The 24,715-nt window shown below is 46.7% G+C and overlaps 1 protein-coding gene and 1 non-coding gene across 2 annotated transcripts; one reads left to right on the top strand and one right to left on the bottom strand.

Annotated features, from left to right (window-relative positions):
- The first annotated feature begins 17,205 nt into the window (after positions 1–17,205).
- Positions 17,206–17,308, top strand: LOC136530064 (U6 spliceosomal RNA). The gene has a single exon (XR_010777571.1). It is a non-coding gene; the product is annotated as a U6 spliceosomal RNA (small nuclear RNA).
- A 5,574-nt stretch (positions 17,309–22,882) lies between these two features.
- LOC136525636 (coniferyl alcohol acyltransferase-like) lies at positions 22,883–24,304 on the bottom strand. The gene has a single exon (XM_066518561.1). It carries the CDS (start codon positions 24,302–24,304, stop codon positions 22,883–22,885), a length of 1,422 nt encoding a protein of 473 aa, XP_066374658.1.
- Between the last annotated feature and the right edge of the window lie 411 nt (positions 24,305–24,715).

Raw genomic sequence — 24,715 nt, forward strand, 5'->3', positions numbered from 1 at the left:
TCATTATTCGAAATAGGACAACATTATCTATTTAGCAAACTAATTATTCTGGAGCTACAAAAATTATAGTGAGTACCTAATATTGCTAGAAGCCTACCGTACAAATTTTAGATTCAACAATATTATCAATTGATCACAACAATTCCTACAAGTTATCTTTTTACCATATTAAATACCTTAAATTAATTATATAGCTTCCAAGAATATTATCAAACTATATGAACAAAATATACTAACAAGTAGATCATGATTTTATGAGACTAACAAAATTGGTTTGACATTTTTATGATTTTTCTATGATTTTCTATGAATTTTACAACTTTAATTCCGAAACTAATTTGGCAATCGCTTAGAAATTAGAGGTGCCAGCGGCCGCCCAAAATGGCCCAGCGGCCCGTGGCAACGGCGCGGGCAGCCCGACACAGTGCGGCCCAGCGCCGGCGGCGCTAGTCCGGCCTAGGCGTCGACAGTGGCGTGGACGACCAATGAGACGGGCAGACCACAGCCCATCAACCCCATCGTAGCCTGCGGCGATAGGCCAGCCTAGCGAAGGCCAGCGGCCCACCAGGCGAGGTGCACACACGGGCGTGAGCGGCCCAAGTGCGGTGGGCGCGACCTAGCGCGCAGACACAAACCGGCCCAGCGTGCTGGCGAGCGTGGCCAGAGGCCCAGGCAGTGGCTAACTTGTAGGAAAACCCTTGAACTTCCTCTAAATCAACTAAGTCTTTAATTGTAAATTTATGAGTCTAGCGTTTTTGCGAAATGAACCCGGTAAAGAATACTATTTGTGTTTCCTCACCTTCTCACCTTCACAAAACAGAGCCTAGAGCAGAGGAGCTCCGGCTGGCGACCAATCCCGGGCGGGAGGGCACGGCGGCGGCCGAAGGTGCACAGGAACCCGCCGACGAGCTGCACGAGGACCCGCGCGGCCTCGGGTTGGTCATGGCAAGACCCGAGCTGGCCCCCCGGTAGCCCGCCCGCGTGAGCCATGGTGGCGGGCACGCTGACTGCGGCGACGCCAACCAGGCGGGCGGCTGTGGCTCCGATGACGTAGTGGGACTGCGTGGGGGAGGGACAGCACCGACGCGGGCAAGAAGGGCGAGCAGTACAAGGGCACGTGGGCGGCCAGATGTGGCACGGCAGCCCAGCGGCGATGGTGTGGCGTACAACTACGAGCAGCAGCGGGAGTGAGGGGCGTGGGCCAGCGCGGACGACGACAGGGATGGCCACGCGGTGGTGCAGCACGCTCGTGCACGGTGCCTCGTGCTCGACGAAGGCAAGGCGGAGCTGCGACGGAAGCGGAAGGGGAAGCGATGGTGGCCAGTGACGGCGCTTCCGGGGCGCACGGTGGAATGGCACGTGGGGCAACGGTGGGGACGAAGCCCAGCGGCCCGACCGCTGGGAGGTGCGATGAGGCGCGACGGGGCGGTGTGGGACCACGCAGCTCAGGCGCGCAGCGCGCATGGCGACAGGCGAGGGTGCAGGTCGGAGGTGGAGGAGATGCTTGAGAAGGACGACGCCATGGAGCAAGCGAGGCGGAGCCGCGCACGACGCTGCGTGAAGGAAGACGAGGAGGGGAAACTGCAGGACCGGCGCGAACGGGAGACGTAGCGAAGCAGGCAAGTAGAGAGAGCGGGGAACCAGTGTGGGTGCGGTCGGCCTGGAGCTCTATGGCGACGGCGCTGTAGCAGAGATGGAGAGGCGCGTGACACAGGGAAGAAGAGGAGGAGGGACGCCAGTGCTACACGGAGGAACTGGGAGGAGCGACGCTACGGGGCCGTGGGATGCTCTCGCGTGAGATGGGGAAGGAACCGATAGAGAGAGAGTGATCGAGAGAGTGAGCGGGGAGGGTGAGCGACCTCGGCACAGGGGCATACAACAGCGACAGGGAGACGTCCTGTCGATTAGTTCGCTTGCTAGTCATAACTCAACCACAACAGCCAGCAGAGCAGGCAAGATAAGCCATAGAGGCACGCGAGGCAGGCAAGGGCAGCAGAGGCATTCAATGTGCTGCAGGGTGGAGCGACAGAACTGACAGTTGGACGGTGGCACGTAGCGGGGGCGTGGACACGACAGAGCCAAGTGCTCCCACTAAAATTCAGACAAGACGCTAGCGCAGGAGAGGAAGAGTGAAGGACAGTGGCAGCGGCCGGGCTGGCCGGAACGACGGCACACACATTTTAAAAATGAACCGAAAACAACTTACTAATGCGACGAAGGCTCATGTACACACTTTGATGCAATAAATCGTACCAAAACACGAAACTAAGACTTAGAAAATTTTGCTAGGATTCAAACGCCAAAAATAACATTTTTATCTACTAAACTTGTAATTCAAACTTTTATCTAAGTATGAATTACAAACTATATTTTATTTGGTTTATAAAAATTGTTTTTATGCTCAATCCAACAGAACAAGTTGTTCGTCATTTACTTGTTAGAATCGTTATCGAACATTTTAAATACTTTTACGCACTAAGTGATTTAACTTAGGTGTTTATTTGAGTCCACAAAACTGAGTTACACAGGATTCGCTTATCGCTTCAAGTATGTTTTAAATAAAAAATTTCAAGAAACTCGTTTCGAAAATTTTACTTAGACCTAAATCACGGTGCTAAACGAGCTCGTAACACCAGAGGTGTTACATTTCCTAAGCTCACAGATAAGACCATCTCAAATTCATAGGGTGAAAGATGAAAATAGATTCTATAGATCACTATGCTATAATTCTACTCTCTAACCTATAGCATACTCTTCAACTCACTTTCTACAATAAAAATGCAACGTAAAAGTATGTCCCTTATATGCCTAACAATAAATATATAAATATATTTCATATACAACTATATTAACTTAATTAATCTATGTCTAAATTGTAATTATTAGAATGAATTTAATTTCAAAGATCCAAACGGACCCTAAATAAGAATTAAACAACATGAATTTCTGTAAATATTTGTCATTATGTTTGGAACACACGAATCCACGAGGGATGATTGGATGGATATGCCATGCATGGTTCTTACGAGAAATCTGTAAGAAACAAATTCCCATCATCACAAACGGGGGTGTGCTGTACTATTCATTCAGCAGACGTACTACGCATTGCCACTGACAAATCGGTAGTTCTGATGACCAGCGTTAATTGCTTTATCCGTACACACGTAGTATTCCCATCCACGTATAAACGTCATGATCGCTTAGCTTATAAGCCATACTTTTTCAGTCAGCGAATATTATTTTTCTCTCACAACAAATTAGCCATCGGTACTTTCAGCCATGACTTATCAGCCACTTGAACTTATCAGCTAGAATCTATAGTATATTTCTCTCATAATAAAACAACTTGAACCAGCTTATGTATCAGCCGACAGCCGGACAGAAAAAAAAAATCATGAGAATAATTTAGTGGCGTGATTAGGACTTAGGAGGAACCCGGTGCGTCACCAGGGCAACGGAGATGGGAGTGGCAGAGGCGCAGAGGGGATTAGCACCAGGCCACCAGCCAGAGCCAGGCATGTGAGCGGATACTTTATTGGTAGTCCACCGTAGCCGTCAGTTCGAGCCAGTAGTATAGTGTAGTGGTAATAATAATTGGGGGTGGGGGCTCGGTCGAATTGTGGGTGCTGACTAGGACTAAGCTGTCCAGACTTTCCCTTTTCTCCACCGGTGGATTTGCCTTTTCTTTCCCTTTCCGTTTTTTTTATGGCGCGCGCAAGTGCTCCACGTTTCGCGGTTTCGTTGTACGTACGTAGCATGTGTGTGATCTTTCAATGTTTTTATTATTAATTACATAGGAGTACAAGATGTATTTCCACTGTGCTGATTTTTCAAAGTGTGTAGATAGGCGGCTTCGTATGCTTTTTTTCTGTTCTTTGTTGGCAAATGTAAGCGTCAAGTTTGCTGGGTCAATAAGAAGCATTTAGCATAATTGCTCAGCTCAGGATCTCTTTGAAGTTTTAACTTGGACGGGAAGCAAGGAACTTGTTGGTGTGTGTGTGTGGTGGGGGGGGGGGGGGGGGGGGGGGGGGGGATGAGCTTTCTTTTACACCTTCACCCCCGCCGCAAACAAATTCCATGCTTTGGTCCATCTGGAATTCTCAAATCTCAATGATGATGACATTCATTCCTCTCCACACCTCGTCAAGAAATAACATGTAACATAATCGTACAATTTATAAGAGCACAAGTATAAAAACGATCGCCTAAACGATTAAATTCTCGCACTTGAGCCCATATAAACCCGGTAGTCAACTGAAACCACGAAGGATTTTAAACCAACTTGCATACAACCCAGATCACAGTAATTCAACATAACACATCACACGTTACAACATTTCACAAACAGTTTGCAGATAGGTTAACACATCAGAGTCATAGTTATTACAAACTAAGTTTTGTAAAGTAGCGGAAGCAAATAGTTTAACTCACACACACGCGTTCAAATACAAGTACCGGCTTGCCGATCACATCCCACAAAAGCATTCGGATAAGATAACTGAGATCATGCCCGTGATCTAGTCTTCGTCACCCGCCGGGTGGAGACAGTACTTACAGAAGCCCTGATAAAGAAGGTCATCTACAACAAGAGAGAATAAACCCTGAGTACGAGGATGTACTCAGCTAGACTTACCCGTCGGAAACCCAAAATAAAAGACACCAATGATCATGCATAGCTTAATTTAGTGGATCTAGCTGACACTTTCTTTTTACGGAAACACATAAGTAATAATGATCAACTCTTAACCTGAGCTAGCAGTGACTTTTAGCCATTAACCTGTCATCTATATTAGCACATGTACTAAGCAATCACTTGAGTAAGATGCAAACATTATTAACTATAGCAGGTATAAACTGTGGCAACATTATCATCATTCTCTATTTAACCATATCATTAAATTAAGTGAATCTACGTTGCCGTTGCTCAGTCAAGTTCTCACTATCCGGGAGAGACGACGATTCAAATCGATTTCTATCCAGCTGGAGGGGTATTCCTAAACACAAACCCTGCTTCCCCGTCAGGGTCGTAAACAAGTCACCTTTGGTACAACTCAGGAGTCGCGGGTACGATCAGTGCCGTAAAATCAGAGAACCAATCTGCCATGAGTGCTCGGTGACTTAACCCGCCCTTGGGCTTATGTCAATAGCTCTCCGCACATCCTTACTGCCATCCAGATTGTGACCAACTGCTCGTGATCCCGACCTGAGTCGAGCTACTAGGCTTCGCGGTCGGAACGACTTATCCGGCCAGCTAAGTGTTAGGCTGCGTTCAACATGACATGAGGACGTACAGCGTGTCGGTCCTTAAATGACACAAACGGAGTCACTATGTCCAAACCTACACAAAACTCCGCCCGGTCTTAATTCATTATTAACATGGTTCTTTTCCACGATAGCAAATATAGCCAACCATGACCCACCTTATCCTAAAGCTCGCAGGTGACAGGAAATCATCCGACTTCTACCGCACTAAGCATGGCTAAGCATTTAACCCGTTCCTGAACTTAAATAGGATTCAAGTGCGATATCTGGACAAGGATAGATATATAATGCAATAATTGGTTCCAACCAATTCCTATACTTAATACATCAGCAACAATAAACGATACTCAAGATATTTGTAAAAACATGGAAGACTTAATATGCTCCGGGGCTTGTCTTTCAGGAAAGAGGATGGATGGTGGTCAAGGCACTCGGGCAACTTCTCCTCGGCGGTTGCTTCGTCGGTTGCCTAAAGCTCGGGCTCCTCCTCCTGGCTCGCTCCCTCGAACTCCAGAAGCGTCACTCCCTCCGGCACACCTATTGCATGTATGTGCAAGATAAATATCATAGATGCACATGAACGAAGTTAGGGATGCTCGGAGAATGCACATGCTTACTGCAGTCCGCATATTCTAACTTAAGCTCTATTTAAATCACTTTAACTTACCAAGTTTGTACAACCTAATGTACAATTGCTGATCTTTAGTTAAGGACCCATCACCTGCACCTAAGCATGTTCTTAAGTTAGGCTAGCACCTAAATAATCAACAAGAACATTGCAACAACGCATACACACAAACATTCGTATTTCAGCAAAACAGGGACTATACAGCGGTACAGTAAACTGATCATAACTGGAGATCTACAAATCAAAATGACAGGCAACAAGACAATTTAGAAATTTTATGAAATTGCCTACAATTTATTTTCAGACCTCAAGGCATGATTCCAACCTTTACCGGGTCGAATTTACATAAACACATAATCAGGTCTAAACAAGACAGAGAGCAAGCAAAACTGTGATCCAACTTTGAACGACTGTAACTCCTAAACTACTAGGCCAAAAGCCACCAAATTTTAACAGGAGCTAGATACAAAAGTTCTCTACAACTTTTGTATTTACCACTTTCCCAGAAAACCAATTTATCATGGTGAACTTTGCAAAGTTCCCAGAGCTGTCCAGAAAGACATAATGCAAGAAAAATAATTATTAACTTATGTTGCAAACATATAAATGGACAAAACCAACTTTACTCACTCATCACCCATATCAAAAGAACACCAAAAAGTAAGGTGTTCACCACCAATTTATTTCTTTTAATGCCTTTCTTAATTTATTTAATTATTTAAGAGGAATAATGAACATATATGAAAACTGCACCATTTAATCTATAAACATTATAGTATGTACTACATGAGTAGGCTACTGTAAAAATTTCACCCAATGTTACCAATAGAAACATCCTATACAAAAATATCAAGGCAGCGAGGCTGATTTTGGCATAAATTAGAAATCCTATTGAAAAGTGTCAAACAACAGATTTCGTATTTTTCTTAGCATCCTAAAGTAACCAGGACAACCTCCAATAAATTTTATAGGCATTGGATTCATAGATTAATTATTAAAATTCACACGAGGATCATCTAATGATAAAAGGGAAATTAATAACTCAGAAACTATTTATGCTCTAACTCTGAAATTTTTACCAGAGCTTCTACTCATCAAGAAGAGCTCACCATCCAAATTTCATAATTTTTTGGATCACAGGAACTCTAGATATGAGTTAAGCAAGTTTGCATTCATTTAAAAACACATTTCAAGTTTCAATTTAATTCTTCCACAAACTTTATTACAAGTGTTCATGTTATATTTTACCTAAATACTACACTTCACCAAGATCCTAACAAAATTGGAACCACCCAATTTGGATCTACCAAACTAGAGATATGAATTTTACAAAGTTGCATTCAAAACTAAAATAAATGAGCTATCCTTTTACTTAACAGTCACTGACAGCCGGGGTCCACGTCTCAGACGGGCCCGCACGTCAGTGACCAAAAAACACAGGGGAGGCGGCTCTGCTCAACGCGGATCGGCGGAGCTCGCCGACGGCGGCTTCTCCGGCGACGAGGAGGATACCATCGTGTCCGCCTTGACCTCCCGCATCGATTGACCTCCTAAACCTAAACTCTACCGGCCTCTAGGTGCGTCGGCCCTAGCGCACGGCGGCTCGGCCATGGCGCACGGCGGCGCTCCGATGAACCCCGGCGCTAGATGCCCGGACAAGGCGCGCATCGGCTTCTTGGGACCATGGCGGACCTCCCTACGCTACCTCTACCGGCTGCGGTGAAGTGGTCGAGTGTGGTCGCGTGAGGTCACCGGCGATGACCATGGCACGGCGGTGCTCGGCCATGTTCCGGCTCGGCTGGACCGGCATTGTCGGCAGCATCATCACCTGAGCATCTACACATGATGTAGAAGACGAGGCGAGAGCTAGGGAAGGAGGAGAGGTGCAGTGCTGTGCTGGCCACGGCAGACCGCGAGCGCGGCGGCGCTCCGGTGAGCTTTGGCCGTGGCGGATTCAGCAAAAGCCGCTTACCTAGAGCTCGTTTGGCTCAGCAAGAACGTCTCCGAGGCCCGTGAGGTGCTAGCGGAGCTGTGGTTGGAATGGTGCTGGCTGTGGTGCAGCGGCGAGCTTGCGCGAGCTCGGCGGAGCAAATGGCGACGGCGGTGGCTTCTCAGCGGCTCAGGCGCGCGCGGGGTGGAACAAATGGAGTAGGGGCGTAGCCGGGGTGAGCGCGGGCGTGATGAGGCGCTCTCTGTTCCGACGTGGCCTGACCGAGTAGCGCAGCGCCGACGCGTGACCATCCATGCGGCGTTCAAAGCCTGACGGCGGTTGGCACTGTAGCACGCCATCAGAGAACCATTCGCCTGACTGACAGCGAGAATTGTCGACCTCCAATCTCTTAAACCGTGGCGATCCAGGTTAAGGCGTAGTTGACAAAATTGTAGTACCAAGTGAGGTCTTCAACTTTGCCAACTGGAGCCCGAGCTGGTTCGGCTTGGTTAGTGAGATACAAGGCTCCAAACATCGACATATGAAACTGAAAAGCAGTTCCCAGACTTGAAAATTCTAAGTCTCCAACTAGCCCCCAAAACTGACTTGTGGGTCATTTTTTAGCATGTTCTGCATATTTTCATGAGATGGTCATAAAATAACTTTTGTTCCTTATAAAATTTCATACAACTTTGCTTAAGGGTGCACAGCCATGCAAACACTTTAAGCTATACTTTTTAAATAGTCAAACAAAAGAGTCCTAGAGGTCAACACAAGTCAAACCATTACTTGGAAGCATAATTAGGCAATATGGTCAACATGAACATTGTTCCTAATGACATTCTAAATGTAGCTAAGTTATTTAAGAGGACATTTGACACACATTTGCATAGATCACACATGAGCACCCACAAATGCTAGCATAAAATCAAGCAATTCAAACAAAAACACATATGAAATGATAACATTCATCATGGTATGATTCTTATGAATGATATGATGATGCACATGCTCATGTGATGCAAGTGTTTTAATGCAACCATAACACTGAGGTGTTACATAACAAACGTCCAAGACCAAGCGAGAGTCTATTGTTAACCTCAACAGCAGGTTTCACATCAAAGAATTGCATGATCCTGAGATTTCACAGCACCCCGCAAGTCATCGTCGTGTCGCGCGGCCAAGAAGGCCCTGGGGGTGTTGGAGGCCTGCGATTGCAGGGTGTAGGATGCGAAAGGGGCATCTTTACCTAACTCCAGCCGCCTCTTAGGCCTTCCCCAACGCTCCACTCTATCGGCCCGTTCGCTGGTTGGTTTCTGGGCTGATTTGGGCTGGCTGGTGCTGGTTTATTGTGAGAGGAAAACACTGTTGGCTGGCTGGTTTGGGCTGGTTGAAACCAACAAGCGAACAGGCCGTATACTGCTGCTCCACGGTGCCATGTAGGCTCGGATACCCATGTGGAGGTGAGAGAAGATGGGAAGATGGCTTCGCAGCATGTTAGCGTGGCTTGCAGAGAAACAGTGTTTTTCTCTCACACCAAATTAGCCAACAGTAAATAATCCACGATACGATACGGACTCCCGAACAGGCTCATTTGCTTCGTCTACGAAGAAAAGCACAAGCTGCAGTTGAAGTCATGCATTGCAACGTAAAAGCGTTGGCTTGGAGCATAAAGTAGAGTGGTCTGCTAGGAAAAAGACTGCGCAGACAACTAGAAGAAGCTGTTGAAAATATATAGCGTCGTGACATTAGTGATTTCAATCTATCCTTATCTAGGTGGAAGGAATTTTTTTGCTGAAACCACTACTCATAGCAACCTGCGTAGGGGCTGCCCTTAGTTTGCATGTGGGTTGGCGAGATGATTAGCTTAGCTGATAGCTGATGACCGAGCCAATAATAAAATAAACAAAGAAAGGGATGGCAAGGCGAGGAGGGATCGTCACATGGCCTACATGGATTCTGAAAGGTTTGTTGAGCGAGTGAGCAGTAGAATCTGGAGGAAGCTGCTGGCTGGTGGCTGCTGCAGACAGAGGACCGACGACGGGAAAAAAGAAATGGAGGGAGGGGGCACAAAAGTCAGAGACGGGCAAGGCATCCACCACTGTCCTGTCTGTCGCAGCTGGCAGCAGCTAGATCTCGGCAGGCGGCGCCGACATTCTCTGATGGGCTTCTGTCCGCCGGTCCGTCCTATGGCCCTCAAGCCCTGTATTTTGGCAGGCCATCACAAACAACGATCAGGGCTGCCTCTTGCACCCGTGATGAGTGACACTGAGAAAAGGGCCATGTCGAATCATCACCCTGTTCTTGATCGCAGCCATGATACTGTTTTTTCTCAGCCGACTTATAAGCCACAAAAACAATCGAACGATCAGGGTGCATACAGGCAGTTTGCCATGGATTGTACCTCTCGTACTGTACTGTGTAACATGCCAGTGTGCTCGTCAGTGTAGGTGACGGTAGTACCTCTTGGTCAAGTCGCCAAGTCGGCAGTTCTCATGGAGGGCGACAGCGTGAAGAAACCTGGGGTTCTGAGAGTGAGAGCAAGCTGAAAGCTCTGCAGCTGGGTGCGTTGTTTGAAGACACGTTCACGAAAAAGCGTGGTCTGGTCTGTAGACGGCGACAAAGATTACTGTGTGCGTGCGGCTGTAATTCCTCCCTGAACAGCCAGGTTACCGAATGGCCTCCCGTTCCCAGTCAAAGCGATGCACCGGGGATGCGACCAGACGAGTCCATGGGCTTGTCTATTCCATATTTCCATCCCATTTCCATGTCCCTTTGCGTACGTATCGTCTGAGTACGACCTGTCCAGATCATCCAGCTTAGCGTTAGCGACAGCTCTGACGACGATCTAGCTAGGAGACGGCCCTGATACACGACGACGACCCGGGTTTTTGGAAAAGCCTCACGGCGGCTGAAGAAGATAGTGGTTTCGCTCGTGCTATTCAGCCGGCTTTAATCCATACAAATCAACTATAAAATAGTGTTTTTCTCTCACAGTACAGACCAGCAGAAGCCGATTTAATTCCGGCCGAAGGGAGGCGGACATTCGCGGCAATGAATGGTTCAGCCGCCGTGGACTGTGTGTGGTTTAAAAAGCCCTGATTGGCTGCTCCGTTGCTCCATCGAAGCAATCGGATGCCTTCGGTTAGCAAATTGCCCGAAAATTCAGAAGCCACCACGCGGGCAAACCCAACGAACCACGCCCACACGCGGTCTTTTTTTTTTCCTCTCTCAAAAAACCTGCGTTCCATGACACTTTTTTTTTTATTATTCTTTGGATTTCAAAGAAGACGGTTTCTTTTTACGAAATCAATCGATTCGAATGATATCCAGGGGGAAACCGTCCTGAGACCTGATGACGGCGGAGGAGTTGAAGGCTTCAAGTGTTCTGGGTTCTGGAGGCCCACGGGCTAGGAACGTCACTGATTACCGACGCTTCACGGTCGAAATTGCTACAAGTGTTTACCGTCTGCTTCACCTTCATCGCAGTGCCGTATTGACCGACAAACGCATGGTAAGAACGCAGGAGCAGATCGAACGGCTCCCACCGTCCCAGCCTCCCAGGTCCCACGCGGCACCTCAGCTCATGGGCCGGCGTATCATGGCTGCCGGAATTGCAGGTCCATGAAGCACATCTAGAGCAAGTGCAACCGTGAACGTAAACAAACGGAAAGAGCACGTTCCTAGCTTCAAACAAGGATGCAGAAGATTCTTCAGTCAAAGACCCGGCCAGAAAACCCGGGCATTTTTCGCTCGGTCGTCCTGATCTGGTTTCAATTCTTCATTCAATTCAGAAAATTAGCACGACACTGATAACGAATATTTGTAGTGGTGATTTCTCTAAATGTACGTGACTAACGTGCTAGTAACATTTACCATAGTGACCATATGAAAAAATAAAGAAAAAAAAGTAGAAATGATTGTAATTATTTATACACAACGTGCTAGTAGCATTTATATTGCGACAAAGCATAGTTTAAGTTGAGTCAACTTTTCGTCAAATTTCTATGTGAACTAAACCATTATTACACCTAGCAATTAGTATAGGCATTAACTTTTTTGATTCAATTGAATATAAAATAGACAAAGTCTAATTAAATCCAACCTGCCCTCCACGGAAATCGACCAAACTGTAGAATGTTTGGTTTGTCGTTTAGGCCGCCTTTGGGTGGCGTCAGCATGCAAGTGAAAGATGTCAGATTCGTTAGCACCGAACTTGTCATGTTTTTTTTCTCCAAGAAAATAGTAGAAGACTTGTCATGTTCTTCTACTACGGTCTAGAGGAGAGGCTATATCCTATCATCTACTCTTATAAAACAAAGCCTCCAATTTTCTTTAACATGCAAGGTGTCCAACTCAGCGGTCCACTATCACTTGCATAAAAGGTGTCCACCTTAGCGGTCTACTATCACTTGCAATTAAAGTTCACTAGAACCAACAATTATGGTATCCACGTCAGCGACACACATCATCCACTAACATATATTTAGTTGTTCACATCAGCGTACCATGCTATCCACTAATCAACATTAGTTTATAATAGTTAATCTCTTTCTAAGAATTATATAAATAGTTAAAATTTTATTCCAACAGTAATTCCCATACGCCTGGACCTGGAGTGGTTGCCGGCGGTATGGGACCCTGTCGGACGAGGCGGAGCGCAAACCCAAGGGTCGGGGAGGCGGAGCCCGCGCCTTGAGGTTGGGCGAGACGGAGCCCGCGGCCTTGGGGTCGTGTGAGGCGGAGCGCAAACCCAAGGGTCGGACGAGGCGGAGCCCGCGGCCTTGGGATCAAGCGAGACGGAGCCCGCGACCTCGGGGTCGGGCGAGACGGAGCTCGCGACCTCAGGGTCGGGCGAGGCGGAGCCCTCGGCCTCGGGGTCGGGCGAGGCGGAACCCTCGGCCTCCGCCTCGGGGTTGGGCGAGGCGGAGCCCGTGGCCTCGGGGTCGGGCGAGACGGAGCCCGCGGCCTCAGGGTCGGGCGAGGCGGAGGCCTGGCACCTGGGGGTCGGTTGGAGATGTAGTCGCGCTCTTGACTGCTCGGATGAATTAATATTGATGACCATTAGCTCCTCCTCTTCGGGTACCCTAGTATTGGTCCCCGACAAGTTGTGTTTGCTCGGCATCTGCGCTGCTATCCGACCCATTGCATTGCATGGATCATGTTTGTTCTTAATTTCGTTAGCGAGACTTGCTGTGACTGTACGTGTGTGAGAGGATGAATAAATAAACAAGGAGTTAGTAGCAGCATGAGCTAGCAGATCATCAACTAGTGGTTCTGGGTTGGCGTACACCTCTGCTTGCTTGAGATCCTCTCATGCAGTCTCATTGTCATCCATTGTCAAAGGATTAGAAAGTTCAGTTCAATTCTAGTAGAATTTATTTTCAGTATTACTTTAGATTCAGTTCAATTTCAGGTTAAGCTATTTAGAACCCATTTTTAGTTTAAGTAAGTCCAACAAGTTCAGTTTAAGTTAAGTATAGCCTATTTTCAGTATTAGTTAACTTCAAATCGAGTAGAATTTATTTTCAGGGCATGCATCCACCGACTTGAGCTTGCTCCTGCTAGCATGATGTTGAGCTGATGCCAGAAGTGTTTTATTTTAGTAATGTGATTTTGTTCTCCTCTAAGGTGCTATATATTATTAAAGAGTTTCCACTTTTGCTTGTATATATGAGACCTTGAGTGTTGGGTATTCAATTATTGGCTCAGTTTTGTGTGAGCTTCAGTCTTGTTTCTTGAACCAGGCTTGCCCATTTAGCATTTTCAGAATTACATTTTACTCATACACCTAATATCTAAATCTAAAAATATTTGAATTGAAATCTTCAGTGTTGTGCAGTTTAAGTGCAATGCTACTTTGTACCTGTGTGACCATGTGACAAATTATATTTCGGTTTAATATCTAGTTCCAAGTTATTTTCCAGCAGCTTATTGTATATGTGTAAGTATGCTCAATCGTTTATTATATATATCATAAAAAATAATAATTCCAGTAGTAGTCATACTCTAATGCTTACTGTTGATAGTTTCCAGCAGCTTATGGATAATTCCAGTTTAGGTAAGGACAGTCCACATAGAAAATAATGAATGAACTAGTAATTTTTAATTCATATCTTAACCCGTAACTAGTTCTACTACTAATCTCAAGTGATACTGTTGTTTTGCTTTTCTATGTTGACAATTCCAGTAGTAGTCATACTCTAATGCAGGATGTTGGTGTCTGTCGTATATCTGGTTTTTCTTTATGGCCTGCGAGCTTTTTTTGTTTGAGGTTCTGTGCATTCATCAATGGCACTACACAGCTGGTGTAAGCATGATAATGCACTGGTACAACAGCCACGGTGCTTGTGCCCAGCTTCAGCAGCAGCATGCATGCATGGCAAGTAGTAATTTCATATCAAAGATGTAAGTTCTGTATAATTAGGTGGGGATCTTTTTGTGATATGTTAAATTAAGTTTTTGCTCATGGTTAAAATTATATTTCTTATTTGAGATTTACTGTAGGGGTTGTGGGCAGGTGTCACCTGAGGTCTGTATTTTAAAGGAAACAAAATCCAAAGGTAGTTGCTTGGACTTGGGAAAATTAGCTGACCAACTGTACAACAAAAAGCATTTGAACATCCGGATGACCAATAACATCACTCATGCAGTTGAAGGTGAATTGTTTCTATTATTGTTTAGTATAGTCTATTTTTCAGTTTTAGCTGTATTTGATTTCAGGTTTAGTTAAGTATAACTTATTTTCAGTTAAAGTCGAGTAGAATCTATTTTCATTTTAAGTACATTAGAATCTATTTTCCTTTTAAGTTCAGCTTAATTATTGTAGAACCAAGGTTCAGTTAAGTTATCATTTCAATTTTTAGTTTACTCATTTTATTTTAGTTAAGTTTTCAGTTTGACTTTAGGTTTCAGAGTATATAGACTTCAGTTTCAGGTTCAGTATAGTTATTAGTTCATTTTTTAATTAACTCTAGTTTTGTTTTAGTCAAGTTGTTTAGCTCTAGTTCAGTTTGCAGATTTCAGGTTCAGTTCAAGTCAGTTTTAGTTCGGGTTCAGTCCTGTAGAATCTAGCTTTATGATTTCAAGTTCAGTTGAAGTCATTTTTTATGGTCTTTTTTCAGCTTGTTATTCAGTCCATTGTGTTGTCGGATAGCCTATAGTACCCGTTGTAGTTCAGTCCTCATTTTAGTTTTTTGTTTTTCAGTTCAGGTTCAGTGTATGAGTTTTAGTCTACTGAATGTAGTTCAGTTCAGGTTCTGTGTATGAGTTTCAGTTTAGTTTCAGTTTAATGCATTCGGCCTCAGAGTTCAGGTTCCTGCACTTGTTTCAGATTACTACATTAGAGTTTCAACTAGCTGCAATAGAGTTTGAGTGAAGTTGCAGTGAACTGCATTAGGTTGATTTGTAGAATCTAGGTTTATGATTTCAGGTTCAGTTCAAGTCCATTACATTCTATTTTAAGTTTCAGTTCAGGTTTACTTTTTTCAGTCCAGCGAAACTAGGATTCGTTTTCAGTCTAGTAACCTGCATTAGAGTTTCATTGAACTACAGTAGATTTTGAATGTTTAGTATTTCAGTTTCATTGCAATCTGTAGTTTGTTTCAGAGCTGCAGTGGGTGTCTTTTCTTCTGTCTTAGTCCTCTTCAGCATTGCAAAAGGGGACAGACCCAGTGCCGGAGGCTCCCACATGAGTGGGGTCTGGGGAAGGGAAAAACCGAGGCAAGCCTTCCCCCGCAAAATCTACGGAGAGGCTGCTTCGAACCCATGACGTGGTGACTCAGTATTGCAATCCATAGTTTTGTTTCCAGGCAGTGGGTGATTTTCTCCTGTCTTACTTATTCCTTTTTTTAGCTACAGTAGTAAAAAGATTTAAGTACCCATTATGACTTTTAATTGGCTGGCAGCTTTCTGTGCAAACTGGCAGCCTCACGGTCCTTATATTTGTTCAGTAGCAGTTTCACTCTGTTCTTTCATTTGTTCCTAGTCCAAAATGGCATGTTGCCTCTCTCTCTCTCTCTCTCTAATTCATTGCCAGAAATTAGCCATGTTTTGGTCTCACAAGAAGAATTTTGTTTGGGCTGTGTACATAAGTACATTAGGAGGTATTCAGCTTGAAAAAACTAAGACCATGTACAATTTGTCCAGTAATATATATATTCAATCTAAGTTTTAATTGCACCAAGGCAATCATCATTTTTATTTTTCATTATCCTAGTTTCAGTTTAAGTAACTCAGCCCTATTATGTTTCAGCTACTAAGTTTCAGTAACTTCGTGCAGCAGCTGGAGCTGGCTTGATCAGAAGCAGCTGCTGATTGCTTGATTCAGCTGCAGCACCATCATTCTAGTGTCATTTGCTCCCGATTATCTCAGGCTCCTGAACTGCATTCCATCATTCTAGAGTCATTTGCTCCCGATTATCTCAGGCTCCTGAACTGCATTTGGAGATCCAGAGGCAAATGGTTTCTCAAGCGGCAACACATGCATCCTCGGTCTCAAATCTAAGTGTGCTCTACCTTATCTTGTTCATAGAAACTACTTAAACAGAATGTCCATGAGGGGATGCCATTCTAGAGGAGCTCCAGCCAATATAATGTTTTTTTTTTGCAGATTTGTTGGTGGTTCATTTGATTTACTAGGAGTCTGTACTTGATCCCCAAAATTGTAAGCATGATTCATTAGATGAAATGCAGTTTTCAAGTCCAAAGATTTGGGATAGCAGATAGTGATGAAATAGTATAAGTAATACCTTATTTTCAGTTGATTCATCGTCTTTATTTTTCTGATCTGATGCTGTAGATATTTTTCTGGATGGGTCGGTCTTTTCTTCCCCCTTCGTTCAAGTGTATTTCTTTCTTGTTCTTCGAGGATGGTCTCTTATTGGATTTTTACATCTTGACCCACTACGATAACGGGTTTTGGTCTCATTTGTCGTAGGGCTCCTTTTTAGTTGGCGTCTGTTTTTAGAATTTGTCTTTGCCGATCGGAAAAATATTTTTTTATTCGTACTTATCGGCTCTACGTGTACGCGTCATGTTCTGAATGGTTGACAAAAAATCGAATGAAACACAAACAGAATTCAGCCGAATGATAAGTAGTCACTTCCTTCTTTTTTTTAGCAAAACGGCATATACATAATACGCATCAAAATTCAAAAAGAGGACGTCGACAACGAAAGCCCACTCTCCTCCGCTCAACTGGGCCGCCGAAGATGATCCGGCCCACGATTTGGCGGGGCTTCCGTGGGGCTTCTGCGCAGAGCGGCCCCGCGGGCGAAGGCGGGGAGCGCAACAACACGAGGGCAACAGACTCTAGTTTAGTGCCATACCGCTGAGCCAGCAACGTGACGACCAGCTTATAAGCCCGGAGCTCCAGCACCCATCCGTCTCTGCGGGGACATCTGTTAAAATTGGAACGATACAGAGAAGATTAGCATGGCCCCTGCGCAAGGATGACACGCATAAATCGAGAAATGGTCCAAATTTTTTTGAGATTTTGCGCAGCAGTCCTTGTTTTTCTTACAGATATGCCCCTGGCGCATGAATTCAGACCCTAACGTCTTCTCACTCCTTACTTTTCTTGCAGATATGCCCCTGCCACATGAATGCAGATCCCTACAGTTAGATCCCCTGCCACATGATAAGCCCACGCTTGATTTACAAATTGGCCCCTACCTCCTCTTTTGTCTAGTTATTCTTGCGGAAAAGACCTTATCAACGCCACCTGAGTGGGTTATACACCAATTTTTTTTTGAGTGATCACCATGTAGTACGTTTTACAGTGTGAATCCTTTTTAACAATATTTTCTTAAATAGAAACATGTGCATGCTGGTTCTCTTTCTTCCTTTTGTATTATATATATAGACAACAAATTCTCTGTAGTAGATGCAAACTTACACAGTGCAAGCGATCAATACTACAAAATATATATTATTTCGATTCCCCTTTCTAAATCTAGTTTACAGTTTTCAGAGTAAACAACTAATTCAACAAGAAGCATATCCTTGGTTAGAAAGAAACCGTTCAACAAGGACAACGCTGGACAGGTCAGCTAACTTCTTCCTTGGAAATGCGACCGTCATAATAACGATGATTAAGGCCTTATTTGGATCCATAGAACATTAGAACTAACAACTAATGGACTATTTTTTAGTCCCTAAACATTCAAACAGGTAGACTAATTGTTAGTCTACCGGTCATGGACTAGCTGTTAGCTAGTTCAGTAATCTATTTATAGGAGCTAATAGGACTAGTTGTTAGTCCCAATCTATCCATACAGTCCATAAAGACACTAATCTGTTTAATTTGTTAAGGGTTTGTTGCGTCTTTTTTTTTGTTGCATGCTCCCAATTGTCAATGTCCATAAACATAGAACCAAGTATACACCGACCTAAATCCAATTTGTTCAATGTGATCACTGTCATAGTAACTAGCACAGCATGGCGGTGCCTGTACCTGTACGGTGCATTGTTGCGGCGGTTGCGGACAATATTAGATTTTAATATATTTCTACGTGGGTGTGGAAGAAGAACCTCGTTACACCGGGCTGAAAAAAACGTGACTTGCTTTGTCTTCGTGGTGACGCCAGGTTTTTTTACAGCAGCGAAATTAATGTTGGCCTGTGCAAAGATAGCCGACCCCATCACTTCGGTTGGGTTCCTTCTAGGAGGAAACAAGAGTAGGCATGTTATTTAGGCCCGTTCAGTTAGCCTGTTCCAGACCATTCCAGGTCAGGAATGGTTCCATCGCTATACAAATTATCGAAGAGATCCTCCAGTGAGGTTTGATTCCTAAACAACCGAACGTAGCCTTAGGAAACAAGAGTAGGCACATGATTTAGGCCCGTTCGGTTAGCCTGTTTCGGACCATTCTAGGTCAGGAATGGTTCCATCGCTATACAAATTTTGATTCCTAAACAACCGAATGTGGCCTTAGGAGTTACGTCACACCGGTAAACGAAAGGCAAGGATCAGCTTCTAATAAAGGAGAGAGAATTTGTGACCTTGCTGGTAGGTATGTACTACGCTGGATCTAGCGTCACATGATGGATAGTGACATTGGCCTTGTTCGCTTTGCTGAAAAGTCATAGTTGAAAGTACTGTTCGCTGATTTGTTGCGAGAGAAAAACACTGTTCGTTCGCTGAAATAGTACAACTCCTAAGACAAATGAATAGTGCCATTGCCTTATGTTTATTGGACCCGTGAGCAATGATATGAATATGATGAGTGTTAGCTTAGGCGTTTAAGACCTTTGATTTGATTCGACGATTAGACTGTTTAAACAATTTGTATTTGTAAATAAATATAAATATAATAGATATAGATAAAACTATAAATATTATATATAGTTCCGTAATTAAGGACATGTTTGGATTTGGATCAGCTAGAGCACGGCTAAAAAATTAGCTCACCTTATAGCTCTCCTATTTTTAGAATGTGTCGGGACTGACTTTAGCTAATTTTTAGCCAACTATTATTAACCCTTGTATCAAGGAAGCCAGAATTATTTTCGAGCGCAGTTTGAGTTGTGCACGAAACCACACAATTAGACATCCAACCATATAAACAATTAGTAATAAACATACATATAGTCGTAGCCACATAGTTTTAACATAAGTAAATGCCATTACACATTATATTTAATGTTTATTAGATACTAATTTCTCACATTGACATGAATCACATATATATAGTCTCACGCAACACATTTAAACCATTTTTTTTTACCATTTCTAGCCAACGAAACAAGTTTTGTTATTGTTCAATTACAACGTTTGAACCATTTTAGGCCTTGTTTGGATGCGCATGTATTCATCCCAATCCACATGTGTTGAAGTGGATTGAAGTAAAATTAAACTAAATTCCATTATATTCTACTTCAACACATGTGGATTGAGGTGGATACACATGCATCCAAACAAAGCCTTAGTTGTGTTGATCGTCTACATATGTTTACTGTTTAATTCGATGACTAGGCCATAAACTGTATGCAGACCCTCTACTTACTGTTTACACGCATGTAAATGACAATTTTAATGCGTTCTGGCAAACACTACAAATGATCTATCGATTGATGCAATCATGATCTCAACATGATTGTGAATTGTGATAACAATTGCTATTCATCTATCACAACATCTTTTTGGCGAAAATAATTATTGTCAGATTGTGTCCCTTGGATACGAGCTAGTCAAAATTAGTCACTTTGTGATAGTTCATTTCTCAAATCTGATGATGAGGACGCAAGGTTCAAAACTTCAAATGATCTTACAAAGAAAATTGATGTGATTTTTCCTTTGGTAATTTGCGCCAGCTTTTCTGCATGGGACGGAACAAGGAGAGACAAGTGAATCGGTCTAAACTTTTGGATAATTTATTTAAGCAAAAATAAAAAAAATATTTAAGTAAAAAGAAGAGTGAATGCTTTAATAATGGAAACTTGTATAAATCATCATATAATTTATTGCTCATAAAAGCGTATTTACCTTTGTTTTTTAAAAAGGTGTACTCCTCCTCCTTGTCTTTGCACGCTACAGAAATAATCATGGAAAAAAGCAAACAAAATATCTATGCTCAAATCGTCGGATTGGTATATTTACACCACTCAGTTGAGCATGGGCAACGCAAGCACAGTTTGCACGAAGTGGTACGCTCGTACGTGCACATGTACATGCACTACTTTTTTTTATATATATTAGGTAGAACCCCATTTCTAGCTGCAGATCTAGATAGGTCACGCCATCTTCCGACAAGTCAACCCATCCTTGTTCGCCTCGTTCGCTTGGTTTATAAGTCATATTTTTTCAATCAATGAACAATATTTCTCTCTCTCAATAAATTAACTAACGGTACTTCCTTATCAGCCAAGTAAACAGGCAGTTGCTTCATGATGCTCAACACCTTGGCAGGTGGTTCTGCCTCCTCGCCCATTCCTTTGCACTGCTCACCCACCTATTATTAGCCCAGTGCAGGTCCGTCGTTCACCGCCATCAGCAGCTTCTTCAAACACTGCTCCAACCTCTACGCTAGCTCCCAGCTGATGATAGCTAACAACACAACAGCCAGCCTTGGCAAGACTAAAAACTGCTTCCCTAGTTCCATCAGTAGCGTCTTCGTATCCTTCCATCTTCCATCCATTTCGAAAGACTAAAAACGGGACGAGGGTCTTACCGCCCGTATTTGCATTTGCAGTATGCTCTCGCTTCCATCCCGTTTTAAGCTTAGCCGGATATATAAGCCTCATACAGCAGCCACTACTAGTCGCCCATTCTTCACTGTCTCGACTCTGGCGCGCCTAGATGCTGTGCTTCCCGCCGTTCCAATTCGCCGATTCACTGTCGCCGGGTGCACCATGCCTCCCTGTAGGCCTCGGTCTCGCCCATCTTGCGTCGCCTGCGATGCTCAGCTGCTTCAGCGCCAGCGCCACTGTGCCGCCATGCTCGGATCATCGCCGGACAGCTGTGAGCCCGTGACCTCCACTCCCACCTCCTGGGCGCGCGCCACCACCTCCAGCTCCAGGTGCACGCGACGATGAGGCTCAGCTAGATAAAGTCATTGCCTTCGTGTGCATGTCAGCGCGATGCCGATGCTGCTTGCTAGTGTATGTGACGCCGATGAGGTCAATGAAAAACCTTGATTGTCAGTCATGCAAATGTTACTGAAACGTATCGACACATGAATCTAAATAAGAACACAGGATCGATTTGCAACATGACTTGCGAATGGAAGGCACATTCCATCGCTCGAGCGTAAAGAGAAGAATACAACAACATAACATGAGGTTGTTTGGATCCGAAGGCTAAAAATTAGCGCACCTTCTGAAAATGGATTAAACATGGGGGAATTATGGGCTAACAAGGGCTATGTATTCTAAGAGCATTTTCAAGAGTTCCTAATATTTTACTTCTAAAAAATTAAAAATTGGTCCCACTTTGTTTTTTTTTTCGGTCTTTCTTTCGTTCGCGTGGAAGTCGTCGCATGGTCGCACTTCCCTACGCCGCCGCCTCCTTCGTCGGTCTTGCCCTAGCCGTGCTCCTCCCAGCCGGTGGTGGTCTGCTTGCAGCCGGCCATAGCCTCCTCTGAGCCGGCCCTGGTCACTTTCCTAGCCGGACGTGGCCAGGTCCCAGGAGGCCGGCAGCACCTCCCAGCCACAGCACGCCGGCAGCACCTGCCAGCCACAGCACGCCGGCAGCACCTCCCAGCCACAGCACGCTGGCAGGTAGGCTATATGCTTTCAGTACCAACATATACAGCGGCAAAATACACACAGCGGCATCACACAGCGGCAGCAGGCGGCCACCGGGCAGCCACGCCCGGCCACAGGGTGTCACAGCCTCGCACACAGAGGCAGCAGCCCACCATGGCCTGGCACAGAGGCGGCATCCGGCCATGACCTAGCACGGCAAGAAGATATGGACGACTTCTGATCCAGTGACACAAGAATGTAGCAGCAGATCGATCCAAAAGAGCACGGCCATGGCAAAACATAGGGACAGCGGCGAGCAAGGAAAACCTAGTGGCGGTGGCGGCCGGCAGGAAGCCATGGCGGCGGTGGCAGCGCAGCAAGCCCACGGCAAATCGGTAGATCGGAGTACGTACCTCATCGCTACGTCCGCGACGGCGGCGTTCATCGACCTGGACGATGAGCGATGGAGGAGAGACGTCGATCGGTCTATGTACGTGGGAAGGAGGGAGCCGCGGGAAGGAGCGATGTCGAAACACGTCGCGACGAAGGAGCGCGGGAAGGAGGGAGCCGTGGAAAAAAAAAGGCACGGGAAGGACTCCGCGTGGCAGGAACGCCGTATCCGCGCGTGGCTTTGTCCGCGCAAAGTTATACTGAAGGAGGGGAATTTCCCAAGTCCTAAAAGATTATGAGTAGATATTAGGAATTGTTGGAGAAGGGTTTTTCCCCATCTTTCTAAAAAAATAAGGATTCCGAGGATATTTAGGTAACTCTCGGAGATGCTCCACCAATTGACCTCTCCAATAGCTCTTATTAGCTCACAATTAGCACACGTTTAGGCTACATCGATGAAATGGGTATGCTGCACAGCGCCACCTCTCACAGTCGGCTCGCCGGCTCAATGACATGGGTATGCTTCACGGCGAACCCGAGCCGCTTGGCGGTGGCCGGCTTGAGCACAGCCTCCGGGTCGGCCTCCACGGCGTCGGCCAGGCGCGGCCACATCCTGGCGTACACCACCCACGACCCGTCCTCCTCCGGGTTCCGCGCCACCATCATGGCCGCGGACCCCAGCCGCCCCGGCCGCACCCACGGCATCACCAGCCGCGGCCGCCCGAACCCGAAGTCCCCGTCCACCCGGAACGCCACGAACGCCGACAGCACCAGCGCGGGGCTCCCCGTGCCCGCACCCACCGCCTCCGTCCACTTGCTGCCATCCCGGAACACCCCCTTGCGCGCCTCCATCCAGTCCACCAGCTCGTCGAACCGCTCCGGCCGGAACACCTCCGCGATGGCCGCGCGCGCCATCGCCGCCACGTCGGCCAGCGGGGACGAGGTGATAGCTTCCACGGCGGCCTCCCTCGACGCGTACGTGACCACGTTGCCGACGTAGCGTCTCAGGGTGTCCCTGTCGTACCGGGCGGGGTCGAGGCGCGGCCGGCCGTCGACGAGCCACGCGACGCGGCAGTGCGTGTCGGAGCCTCCGACGGCCGCGGCGAGCAGCTTCCAGACGTGCGCGGACAGCGCCTCCAGGCGCGTGGCGCGGCGGGCGGCGGCGGTGCTGCTGGCGGCGGCGCGGAGGCGGTCGACGTCGGGCGCGGAGACCACGTAGACGCGGCGCACGAGGGTGGCCACCAGGAGGGAGTTAGGGAGCTCCCCCGGCGCGTACCGCGTGAACTCGGCGTCCAGTGACGGGCTGTGCCGGCGCCGCGGCGGCGAGCGTGGCCGGAAGAGTGAGGCCCGACCGTGGTGGGGCTCCCACGAGACGGCGCTGGTGCACAGCAGCTCCGCCCACGCGGCCTGCAGCGCCGTCAGGCCGTGGCCGTCCACCAGCAGGTGGTTGGTCCCCCACGAGAGCGCGAAGCCGCCAGACGCGAACCGCACGAGCTGCAGCGACAGCGCGAGGCCCAGCTCGAAGGGCACCGGGATGTTCCCGAGCGAGCGGTCGGCGTCGGCGAAGTCGACGTCGGCGAGCGCCACCGCGGCGTCGGCGACCACGAGCTCGGCGCCGGCGTTGTTGCAGGCGATCTCCGGCACGCCGGTGGCGGCGTTGGCGACGACGCGGCCGGTGAACGGGAAGAATCGGGAGAGGAACGCCGGCAGCGCGGCGCGCACGGCCTCCGCCACTGCGGGGAACCCCGCGGGCGGGGCAGGGTACACCGCGATGAGGTAGCCGTTGAAGGATCCGAGGATGGGGTCGAGGTTGGAGGCCGCGAGCACGGCGGGGAAGTCCCGCGGTGGGTCGGAGGCCCGCACCAGCGTCCGTGACGCGACCGTGACGTCGAAGCGTTCGATCGGCATTGTTCTCTGGAGCACGTACGAGCGCGGTGGCGGAGAGTGGTGACTGGTGAGCCGGGGGCATGAGCTGGGGGCTGCTTGGGCTTGGGGCACAACACAACACGAGCGGGCACCGGGCGCGTATATATATGGCTGGGCTTGGGCACTTTGGCGAAGCCATTGCAGCTCCATTCCTTCAGTCCAACCGAACTGACAAAAAAAAAACCCCTCGATGACATGAAGTTCGGTTCCATAGCTCCAGTGCTTTATTCGATCATTGCAGTAGAAAATTCAGCACTGATGAGCGGCTGCTTCATTCGATACATTTGCTTTCGGAGGAAACTGTCTCACAAGTCACAACCGGCCTCTCATGCCATGCATGGTCGTTTGCAGACTATGAGAGTACGAGGCCTCCTTTTTACAGTGTGTGAGCCG

Source organism: Miscanthus floridulus, chromosome 19, assembly GCF_019320115.1.
Source record: "Miscanthus floridulus cultivar M001 chromosome 19, ASM1932011v1, whole genome shotgun sequence".
Taxonomy (NCBI): Eukaryota; Viridiplantae; Streptophyta; class Magnoliopsida; order Poales; family Poaceae; genus Miscanthus; species Miscanthus floridulus.

Excerpts from the sequence above, each read along its gene's own strand:
- LOC136525636 (XM_066518561.1), bottom strand. The coding sequence starts at position 24,304 with ATGCCGATCGAACGCTTCGACGTCACGGTCGCGTCACGGACGCTGGTG.